Source organism: Ceratotherium simum, chromosome 30 (assembly GCF_057802395.1).
Source record: "Ceratotherium simum simum isolate JZ-2026a chromosome 30, ASM5780239v1, whole genome shotgun sequence".
NCBI classification, from domain to species: domain Eukaryota; kingdom Metazoa; phylum Chordata; class Mammalia; order Perissodactyla; family Rhinocerotidae; genus Ceratotherium; species Ceratotherium simum.
The window spans coordinates 13,495,469-13,518,516 of NC_141929.1; the positions used below are offsets into that span (position 1 = coordinate 13,495,469).

Sequence of the window (23,048 nt, forward strand, 5' to 3'; positions counted from 1 at the left end):
GAAGGGGCAGAGCAGAGAAGGTGTGGAGTCATCTCCTTCCAGAGCTTTCCTTCACAGGTTCTGCAGGAGGCTCTAGAATGCCACTCTGGGAGCCTGTCTGGCACGGGGACAGAGGCCAGGCGTGCACTGCTAGCCCCTGCCCTGAGCTTCCCGCCCAGCCTGAGGTGTGCCAACTCTTGTGAGCTCTGAGTGGCTGGTTCTAGTTCAAGGGCTCTGAGCTGGCTCAGCCCCAAACCAGGGCCTCAATGAAGCATGCCCATGAGTCAGCACTGAGACTCGGACTGAGCAACAGGCAGGGTAGGATGTGGGATGGGGAGCCCAGGATGAAAGGGGGACAGGGTCTGGGCCAATACCTGGAAAAACTCGCATCTTTGCAGCCTCCATCTTTGTCCCGCCGACCTTTCCAGAAGAGTTCTGTCACAACCACTCCACATGAGATGTCAGATTAATTCCATGATGCTTGAGAGGGTCAGTAGACCTGTAGGACTCGGGTCTGACCTGCCACATTCCCTCTACACAGGCATGACTGCTCTGAGAACCACTTCACCCACCTGCAGCCCCAAGTAGTAGCCTGAAGGCAGGCTAATGAGGTGGGTGAGGGAGTGGGGGACAGGCCTTCAACCCCCACAATTCTTGATTGTTTAATAATACTTCATTAAAATAAAGTCACACAGTGCATCTTTTATTAGACATTATTTTAATACCATATCAAAACACCTTGACTAATGAAGAAAGCTTTTCCCCAGCTTTGAACATTTTTTTAAACATTTTATAAGTTTTTTTTTGTATTTTAATATATAAATACAGAAACCTATCTTGCATGGGCTGATGCCACGTGTGAACATCAACGGCTAAAATGTTCTCAGAGTGCCTGAAAACAGGGGTAGCTGTACATATTCCTTTAATTAAAGTCTTTGTTTAAGTTTTCTGGAAAAAAAAATCCACAAGGGTCTAAGAAAAATGTTCAGGCATTTTTGCAGGACACTTGTGATTGTTAAATCCTCTGAACTGACCAGAACCAGGAGGGAAGAGGAGAGAAGAAATGAGAATGGAGGCGGAAAAGGTCCTCGATGGGTTGTTTTTTGGCAATGAGGTCAAGATATCAGGGTCCCAAGGGGAGAAAAATGCACAACCTAGCCAGAAACTGGGGAAAAAAAAAAAAACCAAGGCAGAGCGGTTGGTGATGGAGTGGGCTGACAGGGGTGCCAGGAATGGGACGGCGTGCTCCCACGCCATCAGAACACGTGTGGTGAGGACCTGGCTCTGTTCGTTTCTGTCACTGAGTGGGTTCTAGCTGGGCAGCAGACAGCAATCTGTAAACATCACGAGGGAAAACACCAGTCGACACTAGACTTTTTGTTTTTTTATAATTTTTTTTTTTGTAAACACTTTAGAGACAGACCCACAATGCCTTTCAAAGGTGAAAAAGAAAATGCCCTTTCCCTCCTGGGATGAGGGGTGAGGGGAAGGATAGCGGTTGATTCTTTCTTCTCCCAAATTCGCTCTCATCCAATTTGGTGTCCTCAGGGAGAAAGGGAGAACATTCTCTGGAAGTCAGTGCAGAAGGGGTGCCCTGTTCCCACTGGTGTCCCCAGCTCAGCTCTGCCCCAGTGTCCGATGCCTCCTCTCAGGAACAGGGCTGGCTGTCCCTGTGTGGACCGTAATACATAAGTCGCGCTCCGTTGGGCCCGAGGCCAGCCGCGTGCATCCTGCTGAGGCCAGGCCAGGGCGTCTGTGGTTCTGGTCTGGGGGGCCCCACCGAAGCCAAACATCATGCCGGGAATTTGCACTCGCACACCAGAGCCAGGCTCCACTCCCTCTCCTCACGCTCACCCTCGCTTTTTCTTCTCCCCATGTCCGCAGTTTTTGGGGGGAAGGTAAAAAGATCAAATGTCCCTGATCTGTCTGACATCATCAGCTGTTCTGAGAGTTTACTTGGAATAAATAAAATAAACCTAACAAAGAACAAAAGAAAACAAAAAAACAGAGAGAGAGAGACAGGAAAGAAAAGAGGCCCCAAAACCTTTAGATGTGAGATGAGGTGGAGTCAGGGTTTTGGTTTCTCTGGGGGTTTTATCTGTTTGCCAGAAAAAAGAAAGTGCCAGCCCAGAACTCGGAAGGGACAGGTAGGATGGGGGACAGGAGAGGATGGTCAGCAGTAAAGCAAGGTGCCCTGGGGAAGAAATGGAGAGGTCAGACCGGACATTACACTGAGGAACACGTGTGCACATTTCGGGGAGGAGGTTAGTTGTGCTGGCCTGCTGTGGAATCGGGGCCCTGTGCTGTGGGGTGGGTGGGGCCGAGTCTGGCCTGGAGGCCTCAGATTCATCTGGAAGTGGGGGTGAGGGAGGCCAGAACCAGGAAGAACCAGCAGAGAAATTATTGCTGACAAGCACAGCAGGGGGCAACGCACCGTACCACAGACTGTCTTGTTTAGTAAGTGTGATGTCCACACAGGGATGGGGAGCGAGATTATCCCTGTCCCCAAAGAAAAAGCAGAGACCCAAGAGGTGAGGACCTGCCCCAGCCACCCCACGAGCATGAGGCAGAGCTGGGCTGCAAACCCAGTGTCGGTCCCAGAGCTTCTCCCGCCTGGCACATTCCGAGGGGATCTTTCTGACCTTCTTCAGGGAGATTCACCCTGGGCGTCTGGAATATACTGGTCTTTTCCCCAAATAATCTAACTCTACTGAGCAAGTTCTTCTTCATAATTGCGAGTTTGTATCTCTCATCCTTCCCAGGGAATCATCTTTCCCCTTATGGGACCACTAACTGCTAAGACACTCCCTTCTCCCCCTGCTCCCTTCTCAGTGGGGTGTGTAAGGGCAACTCAGCCCCACCTCCAGGCCCCGGAGGGACTCTGCCCCAAACCTTGAGCCCAGAGCACCCCCAACCACGGGCTCACCTTTGAGAGGAGTCAGCAAGCGAGCCCAGAAGGGTCAGTCTGCCGGGTGTTCTGGACAAGATCTGTTCACTTCAAACCAGGAGTCTATGCAACTGAGGCGGGGAGGCAGCAGGGGGAAACACATTACCCGCTGACCATGCCACTCCTGAGGGGGCCGGCTCCAAGGGTCAGGTTTCTGAGCAGAAGTTTCCTAAATCTTGCCTGAGAGGACCCCAGGGGAAAACAAGGCTGTCCCCAGACACCCACTTTCTGCAAGCAGGAAGGAAGGAGAACATTAAGACTAATCTTGGCTCAGCTGGGGGCAGCCAGCCTAGTGTGGTGGGTACAGGATGGGGGTGGATCTGAGCGCTGCAGGAAGGGGGGAGTGTGGACTTGAGAGGGACCAAGACCTTACCTGCGTGGAGCCCAGGAGGATGGCAACAGCTACTAGGTAAGAAGGTGGGAGTGGGCGGCATGTGCAGGGCAGCTAGTCAACTATCTCTAAGGCTTGAAGGGCAGGTACGTGGGAACAAAGACTGGCAGGCTGGCCACTACTCTGAGCTCTGGAGTCCTGAGAGAGCCCTCTCCTGGGTCAAAGGAGCAGCCTCGAGGCTCCCTCCCTGGTGGGTGACTTCTCAGGAGACCCTTAAGCTCTACCTGGCTCCGTTGGCTGTGGTCGGCAGCTGGCATCTAGCCCTCCCCGGAGAAGGTGGGAAGGGGAAGATGGCCCTCTGGCTCAGTGACATTGCCATGGAGAGCCAGAGAGGAGGCTGACAGTGAAACCCTCGTCTTCAGTGTTTATAGAAAGGACTGTCTGAATCAGAGAGGGAACAGAGATTGCCCCAAGACAGCTTTCTGATTTATAAACCAACATCTGGGTATTTTCAAAGACAGGAACCAGACAGATAATTTGCATAATTCTCCCCCAGAGCCAAAGATTCCTTTCTTCTGGTTCTGGCTGGTGCCTCCCCAGGACACTGCAGCAGTCTGTGCTGGGCCCAGACCAAGACTTCCTCCCCCAGGCCAACCTTGAGCCTTCCCTGCATCAGCCACATCCAAGTGCAGGCACCACAGTCGCCCTGGCCAGTGGCTCCGTGGGTCAGGCTTTGGAAAAGCCCGTTCAGGAAGAACCTCAGGGCTCAAGGAGCTGAGAGCAGGTGGTGGCCACAGGCAGCACAGAGCGTCCTCTTGTCTTGGGTAAGAAGGTGTCTTCTTTCCAGTTGGAAACAAGATCGAGGCTCATGCTGGAGCCCGAGGATAAATCTCAGCCCTGCTAATTATAGCGGCTTTCAGTGCCGTGGCCCCATAGGCAGTGGCTGTTGCTGCCTCCTGGCCCTCTGGGGAGAACAGGCGGATGCAGGGGCAGCAAGCACACCCCTCCATGATGCCCCTCTTGCACAAATCAAGGTCCTCACCCCACGGAGCAGAGGGGCCCATGGAGGAAAAAAAGGCTCAGGGAGACGGATGGAGAATCAACTTTCCAGAGAAAGGAATCTTTGGCTTGGTGGGATGCTAAGTGCATCCAACCTGTGGGGCCCCACAGGTCTCCCCATCAGCCCCCACCACCCAGGCCATCAAACCAGCGCAAAACCTTGGGAAATTCCGCTCAGCCCTACACTCAGCATGTTCAGACTTTCCTGTCTGCTGGCCTCTGCCTGGATCCCACTGAGCCCTTGAGGGAGGAAGGGTTGTCCCGCAACCCGAGGGGACAGAATGGCTAGTGATGAGGGCCTGCCCTTCTCTCCCCTAACCTGCAGTTCTGGAAGGAGCCCCCTGGGATCTGGGATGCAGCTGAGCTGGCCCTGCTGGCTCTCTTGTACCTTTTGTGATAAATGCACAGGCAGGGCAGCCTGGCTATTGTGTCCCCCTGAAGCAGCTCCTCCAGGCAGATCACACACTCACCCGCATCTTTAGTCAGCACGTCATCTGCAAAGAGGGGACAGGAGAGAGTGGGAGAGGGTCAGTCACCAGCAGGCAGGTGGCACAAAGCAGGCATGGGGCTAGGAACTGGTTGGGACTGCTTGGGTCCCCTAAAGTGTGCCAGGAACACAGAAGCCCAAGTAGGGGACACAGAAGCCCAAGGACCTTGGCCTGAAGGCCCTCACTGCAGACAAGACATGCACACCACACGTTAATTATCCAAAGACAAAATGGGACTAATCACCAAAAAGTAGCCCAGGGGATGGAGGACGAAAAAGGCTTGGAGAGGGATAGACACACAGCAGAGGCAGCATGAGGCATATTGTTTCCCGAACACACATTTCCCCTCAACATACACAAAGACCAGGCGCACTGATTTCTGGTTTGGAACAATATGGTGACGGGGAGAGTGGTACGAGGTAAGAATGAATGGGAGAAACAGGTATTCTAGCAAATATTTGTACATGCATGTCCACAGCAGCATTACTCAATAGCCAAAAGGTGGAAACAACCTAAATGTCCACCAACTGGCGAATGGATAAACAAAATGTGGTGTATCCATAGAATGGAATATTACTCAGCCATGAAAAGGAATGAAGTGATGCATGCTACAATGTCAATGAACCTCAAAAATATTGTGATAAGTGAAAAAAGCCAGACATAAAAGGCCACCTACTATATGATTCCACTATATGAAATGTCCAGAATAGGCAAATTCATAGAGACAAAAAGTTAATCAGGGGCTAGGGGCAGGAGGGAATGGCAAGTGACTGTTTAAGGAGTTTTCTTTTTCTCTTTTTTTTTGTGGTGAGAACACTTAACATGAAGTCTACCCTCTTAACAGACTTTTAAGTGTATAGTACAGTATTGTCAACTATAGGCACAATGTTGTGCAGCAGATCTCTAGAACTTATTCATCTTGCATAACTGAAACTTTATCCCCGTTGAATAGCGATTCTCCATTTCTCTTTCCCCTCAGCTCCTGGCAACCACCATTCTGTTCTATGGTTCTATGAGGTTCACTATTTTAGATATCTTGTATAAGTGGAATCATGCAAGAGGTTTTCTTTTGGGGTGATGAAATGTTTGTAACTAGATAGAGATGGTGGTTGCACAACACTGTGAATGTCCTAAGTGCTACTAAATTGCACAACTCAAATTAAAAAAAGAAAAAAGACCTGCCACTCCCACACAAAAAAGAACGAATGGAAGGAAGCTACTGCACACCATGGACCCCTAGCAAAGCCATGATTGGAAAAGCCCAAGGAGAAGAGGGAGAGCACCACAGCCAAGTCAGCAGTCCTTTATTAAAATTCTATGACATTCTGGGCACTGGCAACTCAGTGACGAGGCCACGGTCTCAGGATTCAAGAAGCTCACAGTCTAACAGGGGAGGCTGAACAAGAAAATGGAAATGAACAGCAGAGGAATTTCTAGAAAGTCTCACGATGCATAGAGGCCCAGGTGTGAGAGATATGGAAGATACCTCATTGGGGTGAGGACTCTTCAGGGAAGGATATTCCGGGCTAAAGGGAACAGTACCTGCACACCTGGGAACTGCAGGAAGTTTGCTATGGCAGGAGCAGAGAGACTCCTGGGGCCTTGGGGGGTGGGGGTGGGGGGAAGAAGCCAACTTCCCCGGGACAGACTCGTGTCCTGCTGTGGCACCTGGGCTTTATCTGGTTCACTGACAGGCCCTGGAGATGCTCTCAATCACATCTGGTCTCTGGAAACTACTGGAGAATGGATTGGAAGAGCCCACAGATGTGGACCCCACTCTGGAGGCCGACACAGCTGTGTAGGAGAGATGAACTCAAGGCCTGCACTAGCAATGGGGGCAGGAAGGGAGGAAGGGCTCGCAAAAGAGGGCAGCTGGGCAAATAGCAGGCACTCATCACCAAGAGAGGGACCCAGGAGAAGGAGGACATGGGAAGCAAGTGATCAATTTAGAGTTGGGTGGGAGGTATCGACCAGGTGTCTCCACTGGGACATGTCAATGGAAACCTCCAGGAGTCCGTTCAAGTCTAGATCTGGGGTTTAGAAGAGAGATGTGCATGACGTGTAAATGTGGGATAAAGAGATTGTCCAGGGGAAAGTTTAGACTGAAATCCAAAGAAGGCAGACTACAGAACCCAGGTTAACTCTAATACGTGAAAGGCAGGTGAAATACGTGAAGTAAGCAAAAGGTGACCCAGAAGTTCTCAAAACCACAGGAGAAATACCAAGAGAGCAGGGTTATGGATGTGAAGAAAGGAGAGCTTGAAGCGGGATCAATTCCCCACTACTAAAAGATTTTACACACTGAGATTGTGTGTGTGTTTAACTGAGCCTCACAATCTTACGAGCCAGGCAAGGCACATGGTGTTATTCCCATTTTGCAAATGGGGATACTGGAGCCGGAGTAGTCTAAGATCTTGCCTAAGTCAGAGGGCTCGTGAATGGGAGTGCAGGGCCTGGGACTTTCTGCTTGGTGCCCTCATTCACCACTATTTCTTTGTGCCCTCTGATTACTTTGGTGGTAAGGGAAACATCTGGGGCCCATAAAATGAGGGCTCTTCACGGCCTAGAAGGCTACGGTAACTGAAAGTCCCTGACCAGGGATCCCAAGGAAAAAGCCTAAGGTAGAATCGATTCAATACTTAAGTCCCCGTGCACATGAGCTGTGAGAGAAGTCAATCTCAGCTTCCCGGCCACCAGGACAACCTGTGGTCATTTTCTCTGTTAAGATCTGCCTAGCCTAAAGGCCCACCTGAAAGGGCAACACAAACAGAAAAAGCAAACGGCATATAGTCAGTCTGCCATTGGAGTGTAACCTCAGACTCCAAAACGTGGCAAGTGGCAGGTCAATAAAAGGGTTATGATCTTGTTTTTTTTAAAGCACGGATACCATACATATTTAAATATTTGTGTGTATATATATGTTTGTGTAAGCACAGAAAAAAATCTGGAAGGATACACATACCTTAATAGTGTGGAGGAAAGGGGGAGTACAAGAAAAATATTTTTATATACTTTGAATTGTTTGTTTGAACATGCATTATTTTTATCATTAAAAACCCCAATAAAGAAACACAGGTGTTTTCATCTTCCTTTGAAATGCATCAAAAGGATAAGATGGATTGGTGCAAGGAGATACGTGACAGAGCAAGTATAGTATAATATAGACTCCAGGTGGTGGGGATTTGGGTGTTCACTGCAAAACCCTCCACTTTGCTGTGTGTTTTACGTCTTCCATAATAAACTATTGGAGGAAAAACTCCCAATAAAGATGGGAGGAAATACAGCCTAGCTTTGAGAAGGCAGAGTCATACTGGAGATATTCTTGGGCATTCATTTCCCACTCTCTTGTCTCGGGACCTCATCTATAAAGTGGGAGTCTAGGATCAAGCCCCCTTTCATGGGCTCCTCTCCACACTTATGGATGACTTCCTCAGGAGTGCCGCAACATTACTGATGCAGGATTAGTGTCCCCTTGCATTTTCCCCTACTGGTTGGTAACTTAGCTGTGAGCCCAGAGGGCAAGTTAGAACTCCCTGGGTCCCAAACAGCTTTCTGCACTGGCTGTGCTCTCTCTGTCCTGTCTGTCAGCTTTGGGAGGGTCTATGTGGTCCCTGGCCCCTTGCTTAGAGGTGACTGAGATACAGGGCAGGGAGCCAGACGAGGCTTGGGGTTTGCTTCTTCAGTAGGATTGGCCTTGACTCTCCTCTCTTTTCATGCTGGATATCACCAGGCTAAGAGGAAGGGATGGGAAGTGCAAGGGTGGTTGATTTTCTTATCTTATGGTGCACTCAAGGACTCAGACCTGAGCACATGAAACTCAGATGCAGCCTTCTCTTACTAACAATCGATTACCACCACACAACACTTTACAAAGCATTTTCACCACAGTGCAGTGTTGTGCCTTACCAGCCAGCCTGGGTCTGCAGTGCTGGTGGGAAGCACTAAACTGTGCAGCTGCCCTGCCAGGCTGGCACACAGCGGGCAACACATTTCACTGGGACTGAGAGCCCTGGCTGCAAAAGGCTGCCTTAAGGTTCCTGAGATGGGAAGCGTCCGGGGCTTGGAACCGATGGCGTGGTGTGGGGAAGCAGGAGTGCCCACACCCTGTGCAGTGCCCAGGGAGCAGCCTTCTTCCCACAGTGGAAGGCAGGAGGAGCACAAATCCCGCAACAGGCCTGAGTGGGTTGAGTAAAACTTCCTGTGCCAGCCCCTGGGGCTCTGGGAATCAGCAGCCCCCAGATGTCCCTGGGAGTCTAGCAGGGGAGTGGAAATGGCTGAAGCTGAAGATTGGCTATCAACTGGTTCCAACAAGACTTCCACTCTTCTGATGGGAGCCTGCTGCCCATTGTTGGAGCACCTCACAGCACAAAGCTGAGGACCCCGAGCCTGGCACAAGTGGAAGCCACTCTGCAGATGGATTCAAATGCACCCCCAGGTCCCCAGAGCAGGGGGGCTCAACCAATGCTAGTTGATGAGAACACAGGAATGAAGCTGTGCTGTCTGCCTTTCTCTTACTGCCTCCCAGGCCCCTTCCAAGCTTCCTGATATCCTTGTGCAAAGCCAATGTCACTGCCCAAGGGGGTGTTTGCAAGTATGTTTGGCCTGGCTGGGGGTGGTGCTAGGTGATGCCAATGCCTATCCCTCCAACTAGACCAGGGAACCAAACCAGAGTGGAAGGCAAGGCTCTCTGGCATGAAAACAGGAGGAGTGACGCCTGTGACAGGGCTGGGGGTAGGAGGTGGTGGCATACTTCTGCTCCCTCCCTGAGACACAGGGGTCGCACTTCTGACAGCTGCCCTTTGTCAAAGAAAAGAGATCTAGGAGGAGGAGAAAAAAGAGCCCTCACTTCTCTGGGGCCAGCTATATGCCAGAAACTTCAGACACATCTCAATGAATCCTAAAGACCCTGAGAGGGTCTTTGGATCAGCTCATGTGGCTGGTAAGTGGCCATGACTCCCAAGCCCAGTTCCTTCCACTTGGCCACCTTGACACCTTTCCTTAAAAGACCAGGCGACAGGGTCTCTTCTCTTGGGGCTAGAAAACAGGACCCATCTCACAGACAGCTTCAGATCCTTCTCTTTTTGTGAATGTGCATGGGGAGCCCAAGGCGGGGTGAAGGAACCTAGGTGCTCAGAGTGGACAGGGCAGATTTATGGAGCTGCACTGATGCCCTCTGAGTGCCACTACGGGGCTTAGCTGTCCTGTGGAGAGTGCTCAACATTCCCCAAGGGACCCCTGGAGCTGCTGGTGGCATGGAGCGGGTGGGGAGGCCCAAACAGCTACAGATTATTTCTGCCAGCCAGCCAAGAGGGAAGACTGATGTTGTGCAGCTTGGAGCCAGCAGCTGAGAGCAGGACCATACATAATACATTTCCCTCTGTGCCTGATGGCAGTTAAGGCCCTGGTGGGAAGGAAGCTGGGAAGGTTCTGCTAGAGGGAGAACCCCTAGCAAATGACACAGAAACAGACTCCACCCCCTAGCCTCATTTCCAGCCTAGGTGTAGAAGAGCCTGGTCTTTGCAGCATCTTCAGCATGGTGCAGAGCTGCTGGCCCAGTCTCCAAGGAGACAGGAAGGGGCAGTACCACCAACGCCAGACCTTGCCAGCTCCCTTCTTGGGAAATCTGCAGGCAAAGGAGAGACTCTGAGCAGAAAGAGTTCCCTACCAGCAGTGGCATCCCCACCCGAACACCCCAGGACTGTGAGGCAATCCACCTGTCTTGGTGAGGTGGGTTGCAATAATGACAGCTCAGAGGGGTGAGCTGAGTAAAGCCTGGGCCCAGAGGGCTCCATATGTACAGAGGCTCCCCACAGTGACCCCTCTCAGTCCCCTCTCCTTTAGCCACCAGATTCTGGTTTCCCTGCAGGCCTCCCATCCTCCCACTCACTCCTCATTCACCCAGTGGCCTGCCAATGAGCAGCTGCTGGGAGCTCCCTCTTCCCCTCTCTCCTGTAGGAGGAGCAACAGGACAGACACCTCCGCAGCCAGACTCAGCTGCTGTTAGAGCATCTGACAATAGCTCCTGGCTCGTCCCACTAGGCTAGGCAAACTCTCTGGCCAGGAGCTGGCTTCCCCAGGCCCAAGAAAAGGCACTTCCATCCCAACCACAGGGTCTCAGCAGAGACAAAGGCCAAATAAGCACCATCTACACAGGCCTGCTGCCTGGGCTCAGGGTAAATTAGCAAGAGGCATTCCTGCTTTTAGGGGAGCCAGATGCCCTCTTCTTCAAGAAACCTTGTGTGACATTCAGCATTCCAAGACCCATGAAGTTGGGGGCAATGACCTTTGGCAGACAGGAGGGGAGGGCAGTCAGGACCTAAGAAACAGGGCCTGGGTCTGTGCCCCAAAGAAAGTTAAGGGGAGAGGATCTTCTGAAGCTGCTTTGACAGCCACCAACCTCTCTTAATACTGCTGGCAAAGGAATCTGCCATATGCCAGAATCTCCCTGGGCCAAGGACCCCTGGCTGGTCCTGGAACCAGGGCCTCCTAAATTTTCAGTGGACAGTCAGTCAACCATCATGACCCGTCCCCCACCCCCTACAGTGTCGACCCTCTTCTGTTCATAGCAAAATCAGGTCCCCCACCTTGAGGCAATTTGATGGTCAAAATGTGAGTGTGTATTCTTTTTTTCTTTTCTTTTTTTTTTTTTTTTTGGTGAGGAAGATTAGCCCTGAGCTAACATCTGTTGCTGAGGAAGATTGGCCCTGGACTAACATCCGTGCCTATCTTCCTCTACTTTATATGTGAGATGCCTGCCACAGCATGGCTTGATAAGCCGTGCATTAGCCCGTGCCTGAGATCCGAACTCGTGAACCCTGGGCCGCCAAAGCAGAGTGCGAAAACTTAACCACTACACCACCAGGCCGGCCCCTTGAGCACGTATTCTTGAAGGCGAGCTTCCCCAATCTCAGAACCATAAACAGATGTTGGAGAGACATTAAAAGGCCCATTCAAGCTGACCACATTTACCCATAAAAATGGGCTCCCCCTAACTCCTTCCTCATCTCCTAGGAGTCCTGGGTTCAGAGCCCAGGAAGAGGAGAATGAAGGATGTAACATTCAGGGCTCTAGGGTCTAGCTCCCTTCCCTGCCCCTCCAGCAAGGTTAGCGTATTCAAAATATAGCTTATAGCACCTTCTCAGCCAGGGGCTTGCCCTGGGAGCCATGCTTATTCGTCTTCACATTTCTGTTGAGCACTGGGTGAACCAGTTAAACTAGTCTTGCCTTTCCTAAATTGGCTTTTTTTTTTTTAATCTGGCAGGCGGCTACTGGAGGCCTTCCAACCCACGGCTCAGGCCAAACTTCATAATAAGAAAAATACTACCTTTTATCTGCCTCATTTAGGAGGTTCCTACTTTTTTTCCTTTGGTGGTTAACTAAATATCATCTTACATAACCACTGTAAATTTTCTAAAAAATTTCTCCAAATGGTGCCAGCGATTACAGAAAGTGCGTGTGTGTGTGCATGTGTTTGTGTGTGTGTATGGGACTCTCCGGGGGAGTGACCAGGAGTTCTAGTGAATCTTCATAAGAAAAGAGCACTTTTCTATCCACAAAGAAAGCCTCATCCTAACCCCTTTCCAGAAAGATTTTGAGAGCTCTACACTTCACCTACTCTTTAAGTCTCCTCATATTTTTTAATAGAAAAGATAAAGTGAAGCCAGGGACATTGAGATGATGAGAAATCATGGGTAAAATACGTTACTGGCAAAACCAAAACAAATACCTGGAGGTCCCAACTTGGGACTTTGGTCCACAGCTCCTGTAAGGGCTGTGCTTTATCTGAACTAGAATAGACCCTAGACAGCCCTGGAGACTTCCATTCCACATACAAACCCCAGGTGGCTAACGCCTTCTTATCTGGAAGGTTTAGGTGTCTTCAGAAAACACAGACTGAAATGAGGAGTCCAGCCATGAATGTCTCCTTTCTGCATTAATAGTGTACACGGAGGGGTCAGACCATGTTTCTGAGGCACCTTCACTGCCTTAAGACAAACCCCACTGACAGGACCGAGGCAACATGCCTCTCTTTGCCTCTGGTGGTAAAGGACTGGCTTTTGCAAAAGAGATCCTCGAGTTTCAAGCCTCTAGTTTACACACACACAGACACAGACACACACCCCTGAAGAGGTGGCTTTTCAATTAAAGGAGAAGGGAAAAAATGGTAACAGACCAAGAACAGCCACAGTTATGCCTTAGCCTGGTTGGTCAATCTCTTCTTCCTCTAAGGGAACTCTGGCTCTGAGTGGGGTTTCTGCAGGTGACCTGTGCTCAGGCAGGGCTGCGAAGCCTGCTCTGCTATGGAGATGAAGGTGAAAGAACAGGAGGACCCTTCCCCATGGCTGCCGGCAGGGAGGAGACCTACGGGCAGCACCAGGGACTAAAGTGTTAATATAGAAGAGGCAACGGAGGCGTCCTGGGCAGTTCTCCGTCCTGGGCAGTTCTCCGGGAGAGGAGCCCAAGACTCTCACCTTCCCTTCTCCAAATGGGGCATGTGGGTACTCCTTACTCAGGCGGCCCCAAGAGCTCTCTGTCCTCCAAAGCTGCCCTTGCAAAGTTCTCCCTGATGACACCAAGAGTCCAGTCCTCTCGGGCCGAGCCCACTCTGAGGCTGCTTTGTGTTCTTATGACAGCAAGGCAGTGTCTACAGAGAACTCTCCCCAGCAACCCATGGGACAAAAAGCAGTCTTCATGAGGGCTCTGCACATGTGGAAAATAAGTGAGCACAGCTTCTAAGGCCATGCTTGGGGAGGGCTGTGAGCCCCGGGAGAAGACTCCTCTCCCTTTGTGATTGCAGGCAGAGACGAGGAACAGAACAAAGTGGAGCTGGAGCAGCCTCGAAGGAACGGAGAGCACACTGACAAGTCTCACACGAAGCCCAGAGCTTGCCTGACAACAGATTCAGAGACGTGGCGGCAGTCAGTCCCCAGGGACAGGGAGAGGCTGTCCGCTGGGGAGAAGACGGGCTTCCTGGACACCAGGGAGGATATGAACGGGAAGAAAATGCTGGGGGCAGAGGCAGGGCCACAACCTGCCCAAGCAAAGGTTACCAGACTGCATGTAGCTGAGACAAGGAGGTAACTGGCCCACTTGCACGCATCCAGAATCTTTTGGCTGAGCAAGTAAATAAGAGATAAAGAGAATAGCAGGATGTGTTTTCAGGAGAACTCAGTGAATCAGATTCCTCAGGAACAACCCGGAATCAAGCCTCCCCAGGCTAATGCTGTGTAGGGGAAGGAGCACATCTGGGCCTGAGGAGACAGGAGCCCAAGGACAGCATACCAAGGACAGGTCTGTCAGGAGAGTCCACCCAGGAAACTTTCACCGTCAGAATGGGGATCAAGCGATCCAGGCTCACCTCCTGTCCAGTCCTCAGACTCTCTGAGAAACCACAGAACTCTTTTCCTAAGCACTGCTGTGACTTTAATCCTAGAAGGTGGGTCCAGTGATGGGGTCGGGGCACATTCCACTCAGATCCAGTGCCTGTTCTCGTAGAAGATGCAATTCTCTGATGAACATGGTTTGAAGACCAGACTAAGCACATAAGAATAGAAAACCAGAGAGCCACCAGCAGCACAGGGCACGTGGCACTAAAGAGAAGCCAGCCCACTCTGGAAAATGACAAAAAGAACTTGCACCTTTCAGGGCGGCTGTCCCTATCAATGGCAGCTGTAACTTCCTGAGCACTGGCCATGTGCTAGGCTCTGTGTTGAAGGGTTTTAGGTATAATATCTTACTGTATTCTGACAATAATCCTATGAACCAGATATCCCCATTTTATGGACCAGGAAACCAAGGCTCTGCTAAACTGAGCAACTTGCCTAAGATCATGCAGTGAGTAAGTGATAGGGCAGGCTTTGAACTCAGATCGCTTGGGCTCCAAATCCTCGCCCACAGCATACCAGGCAGATGTTGACACTCATTTTGTCCACAGAGGTGCCATATGAGGGCGACTTAGGCTTCACAGAGTCCCCTGGCCCGGTGATCCTACCCCTTGTTGTATTCACTGCTCAGCTCTGGACAGCCTCCAAGGTAGGAAGCAGCATGGCCATGGTGGAGCAACTAGGTGACAGGTCAGCATTTTTAATTCCTAAAGGGTGTCCACGTAATGCACTGATCCTGCCGTGGAGAGTCAAGGCTTAGGCACTCATGCAAACCACCTGGACAGACTCCCCCTCCCCCAAAGGGAGGTGGCACTCCCTCTAGGCCCCCTGCTGTCAGCTGTGTGAATGGGCTAAGGTACCAGAGATCCAAGGAACTAAGGAGGCAGAAGGAAGGGCAGAAGGACTGAGTGGCTCGAAAGACTTCCTGGCACCACGGACCTGACCCCTGGGCCTTCCTTCCTTGTCCCACTCCTCTTCCTCTCCGAATGAACAGTTGGGTTCCTCATCGCCGGAAGGCAGGGTGGAAATGCCGCCCAGAGCCATGCGAGGTGGGGAAGACCCTCACTCAGAGGCTTCCCAGGCCAAGCCCTTACCATTGTAGGAGAGGCGAGGTTTGCTCAGACACATTATAAAGTGCATTTCCATCTCATCAGAAGCCACAGACTTGGAGCAAATGGGGCACTTGAAACCTGAAAGAGAGGAAAACAGGATGAAATGTTTTCTCCAAACCAAGTATACCCATAATAAATTTAGATACTCTTAAATGACCATGTGGGGCCAGTGCCAACATGGAGAGTTACAATCTAGATTGTAGATCTGATTTCTCCCTCATTAAGTCATGCAAAATTTTGTAATTTTATTACAGCCTCCAACTCCCATTTTTCCATTTGTACTCTCCCTGTCCCATGCCCCTTGCTGAAGTTTATCAGAAGTCACTGACAGCTGATTTGAGTTGTATTTTCTTTTAGATCCTTTCCCAAGGGGGTCTGTGGGCAGCAGGGATAGGGAGGCATCAAGTCAAGGCAACTAAATAATCAGTCTTTTTTTTTTTTTTTTGGTGAGAAAGATCAGCCCTGAGCTGACATCCATGCCAATCCTCCTCTTTTTGCTGAGGAAGACTGGCCCTAAGCTAACATCTATTGCTAATCCTCCTCTTTTCCCCTTTTTCTCCCCAAAGCCCCAGTAGATAGTTGCATGTCATAGTTGCACATCCTTCTAGTTGCTGTATGTGGGACGCCACCTCAGCATGGCTGGACAAGTGGTGCGTCGGTGCACGCCCAGGATCCGAACCCGATTCGCGTAGCAGAGCATGCGCACTTAACTGCTAAGCCACGGGGCCGGCCCCTAAATAATCAGTCTTTGAATAAGGAAGAGTTTATACTCTTCCATCTCACACCTGTGAGAGGAATTCCTACAGTCATCGGTGCCTCCATCCCTCACCCAGGGCACCTTTGCCTCCCCGTGGCTAAGGTAGCTGTCCTGAGAGTGTGTGAGCAGTGGGGTGACCCTCCGGAGCACTCCCAAATGCCACACGTGCCTCGGCCATATGCCACTAAGAGTAACAGCTGTTTCACAACACCAGGCGAACACAGGGCGTTGTGACCCTGCTGTTCTATTCCCATGGAAGTGTGGACTGCTTATACACCCAAGGAGTTTCATCAGAATTGTATCAGTGTTGGGGATTTCAGCTGAGAACCTTCTGAGTTGAACTCCATTAAGCAAACATAGTCCCTTGATTTATTTTTTCATAAACTACTTTTATAGATAAATGCAAACTATTTCTAATTCCCCCCATTTTACTTTCATTAAAGTTATTTTCAAATGAATTAATTCTTTTCCATTCTACCAATAAGATCCAATACCATTGAACAGTTATTTAGTTGGCTACATCACACCTTCTCCCTTTTGTGACCATAATTCCTACCTACCCAGCCTGGATTTCCTAGGTCAAATACAGCACATCTAAATATTGTGAAGATTTGACTCTTCTATTAATTTTTAGTCAGAATGTCCCATGCACATTTCACTGGATGCTGGTAATATGTCAGCAACATTTCTTATGAAACAGATAAAAGGCTGAGGGTTCATGTTGACTGTTAGCTGTTCCAGGACAGAGGAGGAATTCACACCTTCACCAGTGTCCTTCCTGCGGGGACTCGCCCATGCTGTATGGAAAGCCCTGGCCTCTGACAGCTGGTGGTGCTGAGACAGGAAGCAAGCCGGCTCCCACGTTCCTGTGTAGGGCACAGGCACTTTGCTTCAAGTCTTCTCCAAACCTCCTCCTTTCAGTGACAATGCTCTGAACCATAGGAACAGACAGAAAATCCAGGGTCTGGTTAACTACGGACAAAGTGGACCTGGGACTCCACAGCACAGTCCCCATTCCCCCGACCCCTTTCCTCAAAGATCTTTAGCATCTAAGCATCTCAGCACCTCACCTAAAACGTCTTGGAAGTGCTGTCAACCCAAGCTTTGAAAAGGGGCTGTATTTCCTGATCTCTGGGTGGTTAGGAATCCATTAATAAAACCCGAATACAGAAAAGAAACATGGTTGGGGAGGGTCCATCTCCAGTTTTCTGGCAAAATTGGATCTCAAATGTGCTAGGCTGATTCTCTTCTAACCCAGATTAGAAATCTAAGACCCAGTGTTACACACGCAATGGACAGGTGAGTAATGAACATGAGTCTTGTAGAATGATGATGTCCTAGGTCCCCCTGTTCCCTTGGTTCTGCCCTCATGCCTGCACCCTGCAAATAAACCAATACTTATACTAAATAACTTTCCACACAGTGACCAGCCATTGGAAGATTGTCTCATTTTCTTAAGAGATTCATTCACCTTTTTTTCTGACTCAAAAGACCAAGGCTTTGCCACACTTTAAGGGATTACAAGATACTTCTACTTTAAACTTGCTAAGTTAGCACCCTGTCTGCAGGCTGAGGGCTCAGGGCTATGAGCAGGCCGGGGTGGATATGCTCTGGACCAGGTCCAGGCCCTGACATGGTCACTGGGAGGTGTCAAACTGATCTGTTACTGACAAAAAGTCTTACACCTCGCACATTACTCACTTTTCTGATAACTTAGAACAGATTCATGGTTATCCCTACAACAGCATCATTCAAACCCTTTCATCACAAGGTGATTCCTTGAGTACAGGAGAAGGGGTTGAATTACAGCTAAGGTACTGGGAAGTAGGCCACCCAACAAGAAGGTCTACAAGGGAATGTGACCAGACATTTATGTCCTAGAAAAAAACAAGTTGAGACTCATAAGTTTAGACCAGTCCCCTCATTGTACAGATAAAGAAGGAAGCCCCAGTGAGGCCATCACATCCAACAACTGAGGGGTTGGGGCTGAGCCTAGAATCATATTTCTTAGCTGCCAATCTAAAGTCCTTTCCATCAGGGAAGACAGAGTTGACCACAGGTGTGATATAGTGATTTATAATAAGAAATATATATTTGGTCTTTGTCCCATTTCTGGTACAGAGTTCCTAACACCCTTGGAATTTCCTCACATAATAAGACCAATAATATTTGGTCTTTTGTTATGGGTTCCTGGAACAGCCATAAAGGTGAAAGGAGTATCTTGCTATTCATAACAAGCCCCTTTCAACCACACAGGAGTTTATGTTAACGAGGTGACTTTTGGCAAGTCCCTTGGTAAACTAAGGATGGGGGCTGGTTGCTAGGGGAACCAACCAGCTGATTAGAAGGTTGGACTTTTCAGTCCCACCTCTCAACCTCCAGGGAGGGGAAGAGGTTTGAGATACAGTTCAATCACCAATGGTCAATGATTTAATCAACCATGCCTATGTAATGAAGCCTCTGTAAAAACCCAAAGGACAGGGTTCAGAGAGCTGCTGGGTCAGTGAACACATGGAGATTCGGGGAGAGCGGTGCCTCTGGAGAGGACACGGAAGCTCTGCGCCCCTTCCCACATACCTTACCCTATGTGTTGCTTCCATCCGGCAGTTCCTGCATTATATCTTTTTATAATAAAATGGTAATCTAGTAAATAAAAGGTTTCTCTGAGTTTGGTGAGCTTCTCTAGCAAATTAAATGAATGTGAGTGGGGGCTGTGGGAACCTCCAATTAATAGCCAGTCAGGCAGAGGCACAGGTCAACCTGGACTTGCGACTGGTGTCTGAAGTGGGGTCAGTCTTGTGGGACTGAGCCCTTAACCTGTGGTATCTGATGCTGTCTCCAGATACTGTCAGAATTGAGTTAGTTGCTTGGTGATGCTGAGAAAACATACCTCGGAACAGGGTTTGAAGATAGAGGGAGGTTGGGAAATATTACATCTGGAGAGGAAGTGCCACTGTAGTAGGAAGAGACCTACATTTTAGCAAAAGCAGGGTTAGTACCACTTGAATCACCTACCCCTGGATTTGGCGGGGAGGGTAAGGCTGAAGAAATAACTCAGTCTATTACGTGAGTGGGAAATGCCAAGATGACCTGGGTTTTCCAGCCTCAAGACCTTGGCAAGTAACCTACCTTCCCTGGACCTCAGTTTCCTCATCTAAAAACAGTAATTTTGGGCCGGGCCCGTGGCTGAGCAGTTAAGTGCGCGCGCTCTGCTACTGGCGGCCCGGGGTTCGGATCCCGGGCGCTCACCGACACACCACTTCTCTGGCCATGCTGAGGCCGCGTCCCACATATAGCAACTAGAAGGATGTGCAACTGTGACATACAACTATCTACTGGGGCTTTGGGGAAAAAAAAAAGGAGGAGGATTGGCAGTAGATGTTAGCTCAGAGCCCGTCTTCCTCAGCAAAAAGAGGAGGATTAGCATGGATGTTAGCTCAGGGCTGATCTTCCTCACACACAAAAATAAATAAATAAATAAAACTGTTAAAAAAATAAAATAAATAAAATAAAAAAATAAAAGCAGTAATTTACCTCACTTTTGCAAGGATCAAAGAAGAAACCTGAAAGCAGGGTAAAAAGAAGCTAATCAAATATATGGTGGTATCAACATCATCACACCAGGCAGCACTTAATAAGGAGGAAGGAACAGGAGGGCTGGAGGAAGGATGTGGGGGGTGATGGACCAACAGGGCACACAGGCTACAGGCCATGCCAAGTGTGCTAGATGGGACCTGCTGGTCCCATCTGTTTCCTGTGAACTTCTAGAGCACCGTATATGGTACTTTCCGTACTGCCAACGTGGAACAATGGTTCTTGTTTAACCTCTACAGCACCTACTCTTGCACACGATGATACACAATAGCATTTATTGAGTCGTCACTATGGGCAGCCACTGGGCTTTACATGTCTTCTCATTTACCATAATAAGAGGTGAGTACTAATATTAACTTTATTGTGCAGAAGAGGACATCAAAGTCAGTCACTCACCCAAGGAAATGCAGCCAGAGAGAGCCAGTGCTGGCACACAACACCCAGGAAGTCTGATGGCCTAGTGTGCACCTCACTTGCTGAGCTGTGGGACTGGCTGACTGGTATAGGAGGAGGAGCTACATGGCAAAGAGAACATAAATGCTATGCAAACTGAGGTATTACTAAATACTAACTTCAAATCTTCCACATTGTCCCAGCAATTTCTCCTGAAGTACCCACGGTCCTGAGTAATCCCATAAACTGAAACAATTGATAATTTTTTTCTGAGAATTCTGTTAACATGGAAGGACAGAGTTCTGCTTTCCGCTTGGCACTGAGGCTATAGCACTGGTTGTAACAAACTGAGTTTGCAAATTAACTTTTAAATGGAAAATAAAGGGCAAAAGGTAAGAGGGATGGAAAAATATGGAGAGCTAAGGGGAAAAAACTAATGTCCCCACCTTCTTTCCTGAAAGGTCATCCAATGATCAAGATGGATTCTACCACTCTACTGCCCCAATCTTTTCTTATGATTGTCTAGCCACGATTCAGCACCAACAGCCCTACAGGATGACAAATACTGTGATCTTTATGAGCTATCTGAAGATTAATATATCTAGGAAGGTTTTACACCATTTTGGGAAAAAAAGTCTGAACCAAATTAAAATCAGCCCTGCAAACAAAGATAAACCAAAAGTCCTCAAAGTCATCTAATTGACACGATTTTGTCAAATCTCATGAGACGTTCATCAGCACTCAGGAAGTGTGTATAAAAGATGCTTTGCTTTCCTTCATGAGAAAGCTACAGGTGGAGTCTGGACATCCCCTAACTGCATCTGAGTCCAGGCTCTGCCCGTTGCACCCCAGAAGCCAGGTGAGCAGCCAGCAAGTACTCCCAGCTGCCTCCTCCTTCCTGTCTTCTTTCTTTTCAGAGGCAGTAACCTGCACATGTTGTCTTTAATATTTGCCACTGACAGAGTGAAGGGAGGCGTCAGCTAGCTTACGCTTGCCAACCAAGTCTGACACTGGTTTCTCTCAGCCATCGTCTGCTCCCACCAGACTATGGCAGAGGTAGGGAACTTACTGCGTTCCTAGTCAACCTTTCTGTCAACTTCTCAAAATGAGGAAGGAGTGAATGATAGAGCACCGAGGAGAATTTGTCTGCAATCACCAATTCTGCGCTGCGTGGACTCTACCAACCAAATGCTGCTACAAGATCCCTCCACTCCAATCAAAAGGAGCCAAGAGAGAGCTCCTAATGGAGACCTCATTTCCTTCCTTTCTCTTGTCATCAGATCAGCTCAAGGTTACACAGCCAGAAGAGCCAAGGAGAGTGTGATGAGCCAGAGCCCAGCTGCTTCCTGCCTTTCAAGTGTCTTGCATAAGTGGGGGAATCCTCAGCTGGACCAGAGACCGGAGCTCCAGAGAGACAGGAGCTCCAGAGAGAAGTCAAGCCCACACTCGCCACCCAGTGCAAGGCCTTGACCTCTTTCACCGCCAGGTCAAAGGGTAAGTCCACTGGTAGGTGAACCAACAGTGATCCCAGGCACCCGCACAAGGTCATGTGCATCAAGCATCTTCCTGGGTTGGGTTAACTGGGCTCCTTGGACTTCACCCAGGCCCTTCTATTTGACTTGACATAGCAACTGAGGAAGGACGGGGGCAACCAGCTCAAGTTACAACAACTCTCTCAATCCTCTACAACATGTATCTTGCAATATAAATCAAAACTTTTGCGCTCTGGGGACCACATACTTCTCCTTTTCCAAAACTGCAACCTTCTCCTTTAAGACCTGATTTCTCAGGCAGGACGTGTGCTTTGCACGTTGCCCCAGTTCCCTCCTCGACCCTCCCTCCTATGCTGATGCGCTATTTTAACGCTGCCCCAGTTCTGCCTGTCTCTGGGATCACCTAAAAGGAGAAGAATCAAAGAAGCCACCAGGGTAAAGGAAGCCACACCATCCAGGCAGGACCTCCTGTCCTGGGCAGGAGGGGCTGATGTGGACTCCTCTCACCTGGGGACTCAGAGAGCGCCACCCCCAACACGGCATCCCTATTGTTCAGTTCCTAGTTTTCAGCCTGGATCTTTCCCTGTCACATCTTTGTGGTGCCTCAAGTCTGTAAAATGAGACTTGACTAAATGAATTTGATTAAATGGGATTTATTACAAATGGAAGAAATCAAGGGGTAACAGGGAATGATTTTCTTTCACATTTCTATACCGCAGAGATGTGTCCCCAAGAGCAGAGGCCGTAGGTATCACATGCTTCTCTCCTAACCCCCACTCCCAAGAAATAAGTGGAAACCAATGCACAATTTACGAGTTGCTGAGGTATGCATCAGTCTCTCCTGGAGAACATTCTAGACTAGGGAAAGGCCCAGCACTTCTGATTTTTGCCCCTTTCAACACCTGTCTTCTGGACTCGGCCTCTGGAGTTCTGTTCTAGGGCCTGGGGCTCACTCACCTGTTTCCCCAGGAGTCAAGAAAATTCTCATAAGCAGACTTCAGGAGAGTGCCACACTGACACCTAAAATCAATTTAAATATTAGTGTGTGTGTGTATTTTTCTTAACACAAATCTGTTGTGATTTTATCTGTTTTTTATTTGTCTGTATTTTATTTTATCTGTTGTGATTTTAACTTTATGCATCAACTTGACTGTGTCACGGGGTGCCCAGATACTTGGTTAAACATTATTTCTGGGTGTGTCTGTGAGGGTGTTTCTGGATGAGATTAATATTTGAATCAGTAGACTGAGTAAAGGAGATTGCCCTCCCCAGTGTGGGTAGGCTTCATCCAACCCACTGAAGACCTGAAAAGAATAAAAAGGAGGAGGAAGGGAGATTTTGAACTCTCTGCCTATTTAAGCTGGGACATTGGTCTTCTCCTCCCCTTGGACTGGGACTAACACCATTGGTTCTCCTGTTCTCAAGCCTTCAGACTTGGACTGGAACTAAAGCCGGTGAGCTTTCCTGGGTCTTCAGCTTGCAGATCACAGGACTTCTCAGCTTCCATAATTG

The 23,048-nt window shown here is 49.3% G+C and overlaps 1 protein-coding gene across 2 annotated transcripts in view; it reads right to left on the minus strand.

The window, feature by feature from the left end:
* Nucleotides 1-661: 661 nt before the first annotated feature.
* ZNRF1 (zinc and ring finger 1) overlaps nucleotides 662-23,048 on the minus strand; it is a 100,398-nt gene continuing 78,011 nt past the window's right edge. Inside the window, exons 2-5 of one of the 2 annotated variants that reach the window (XM_014792679.2) lie at nucleotides 15,282-15,377; nucleotides 4,705-4,810; nucleotides 2,906-2,997; nucleotides 662-1,313 (exon numbers count right to left, since the gene is read on the minus strand). In XM_014792679.2, the coding sequence (XP_014648165.1) occupies nucleotides 2,940-2,997; nucleotides 4,705-4,810; nucleotides 15,282-15,377 (260 nt within the window). In that variant the 3' untranslated portion in view covers nucleotides 662-1,313; nucleotides 2,906-2,939. Of the gene's footprint in view, nucleotides 1,650-2,905; nucleotides 2,998-4,704; nucleotides 4,811-15,281; nucleotides 15,378-23,048 lie in introns of both variants that reach the window. The other variant, XM_004437112.3, reaches the window with a different exon arrangement.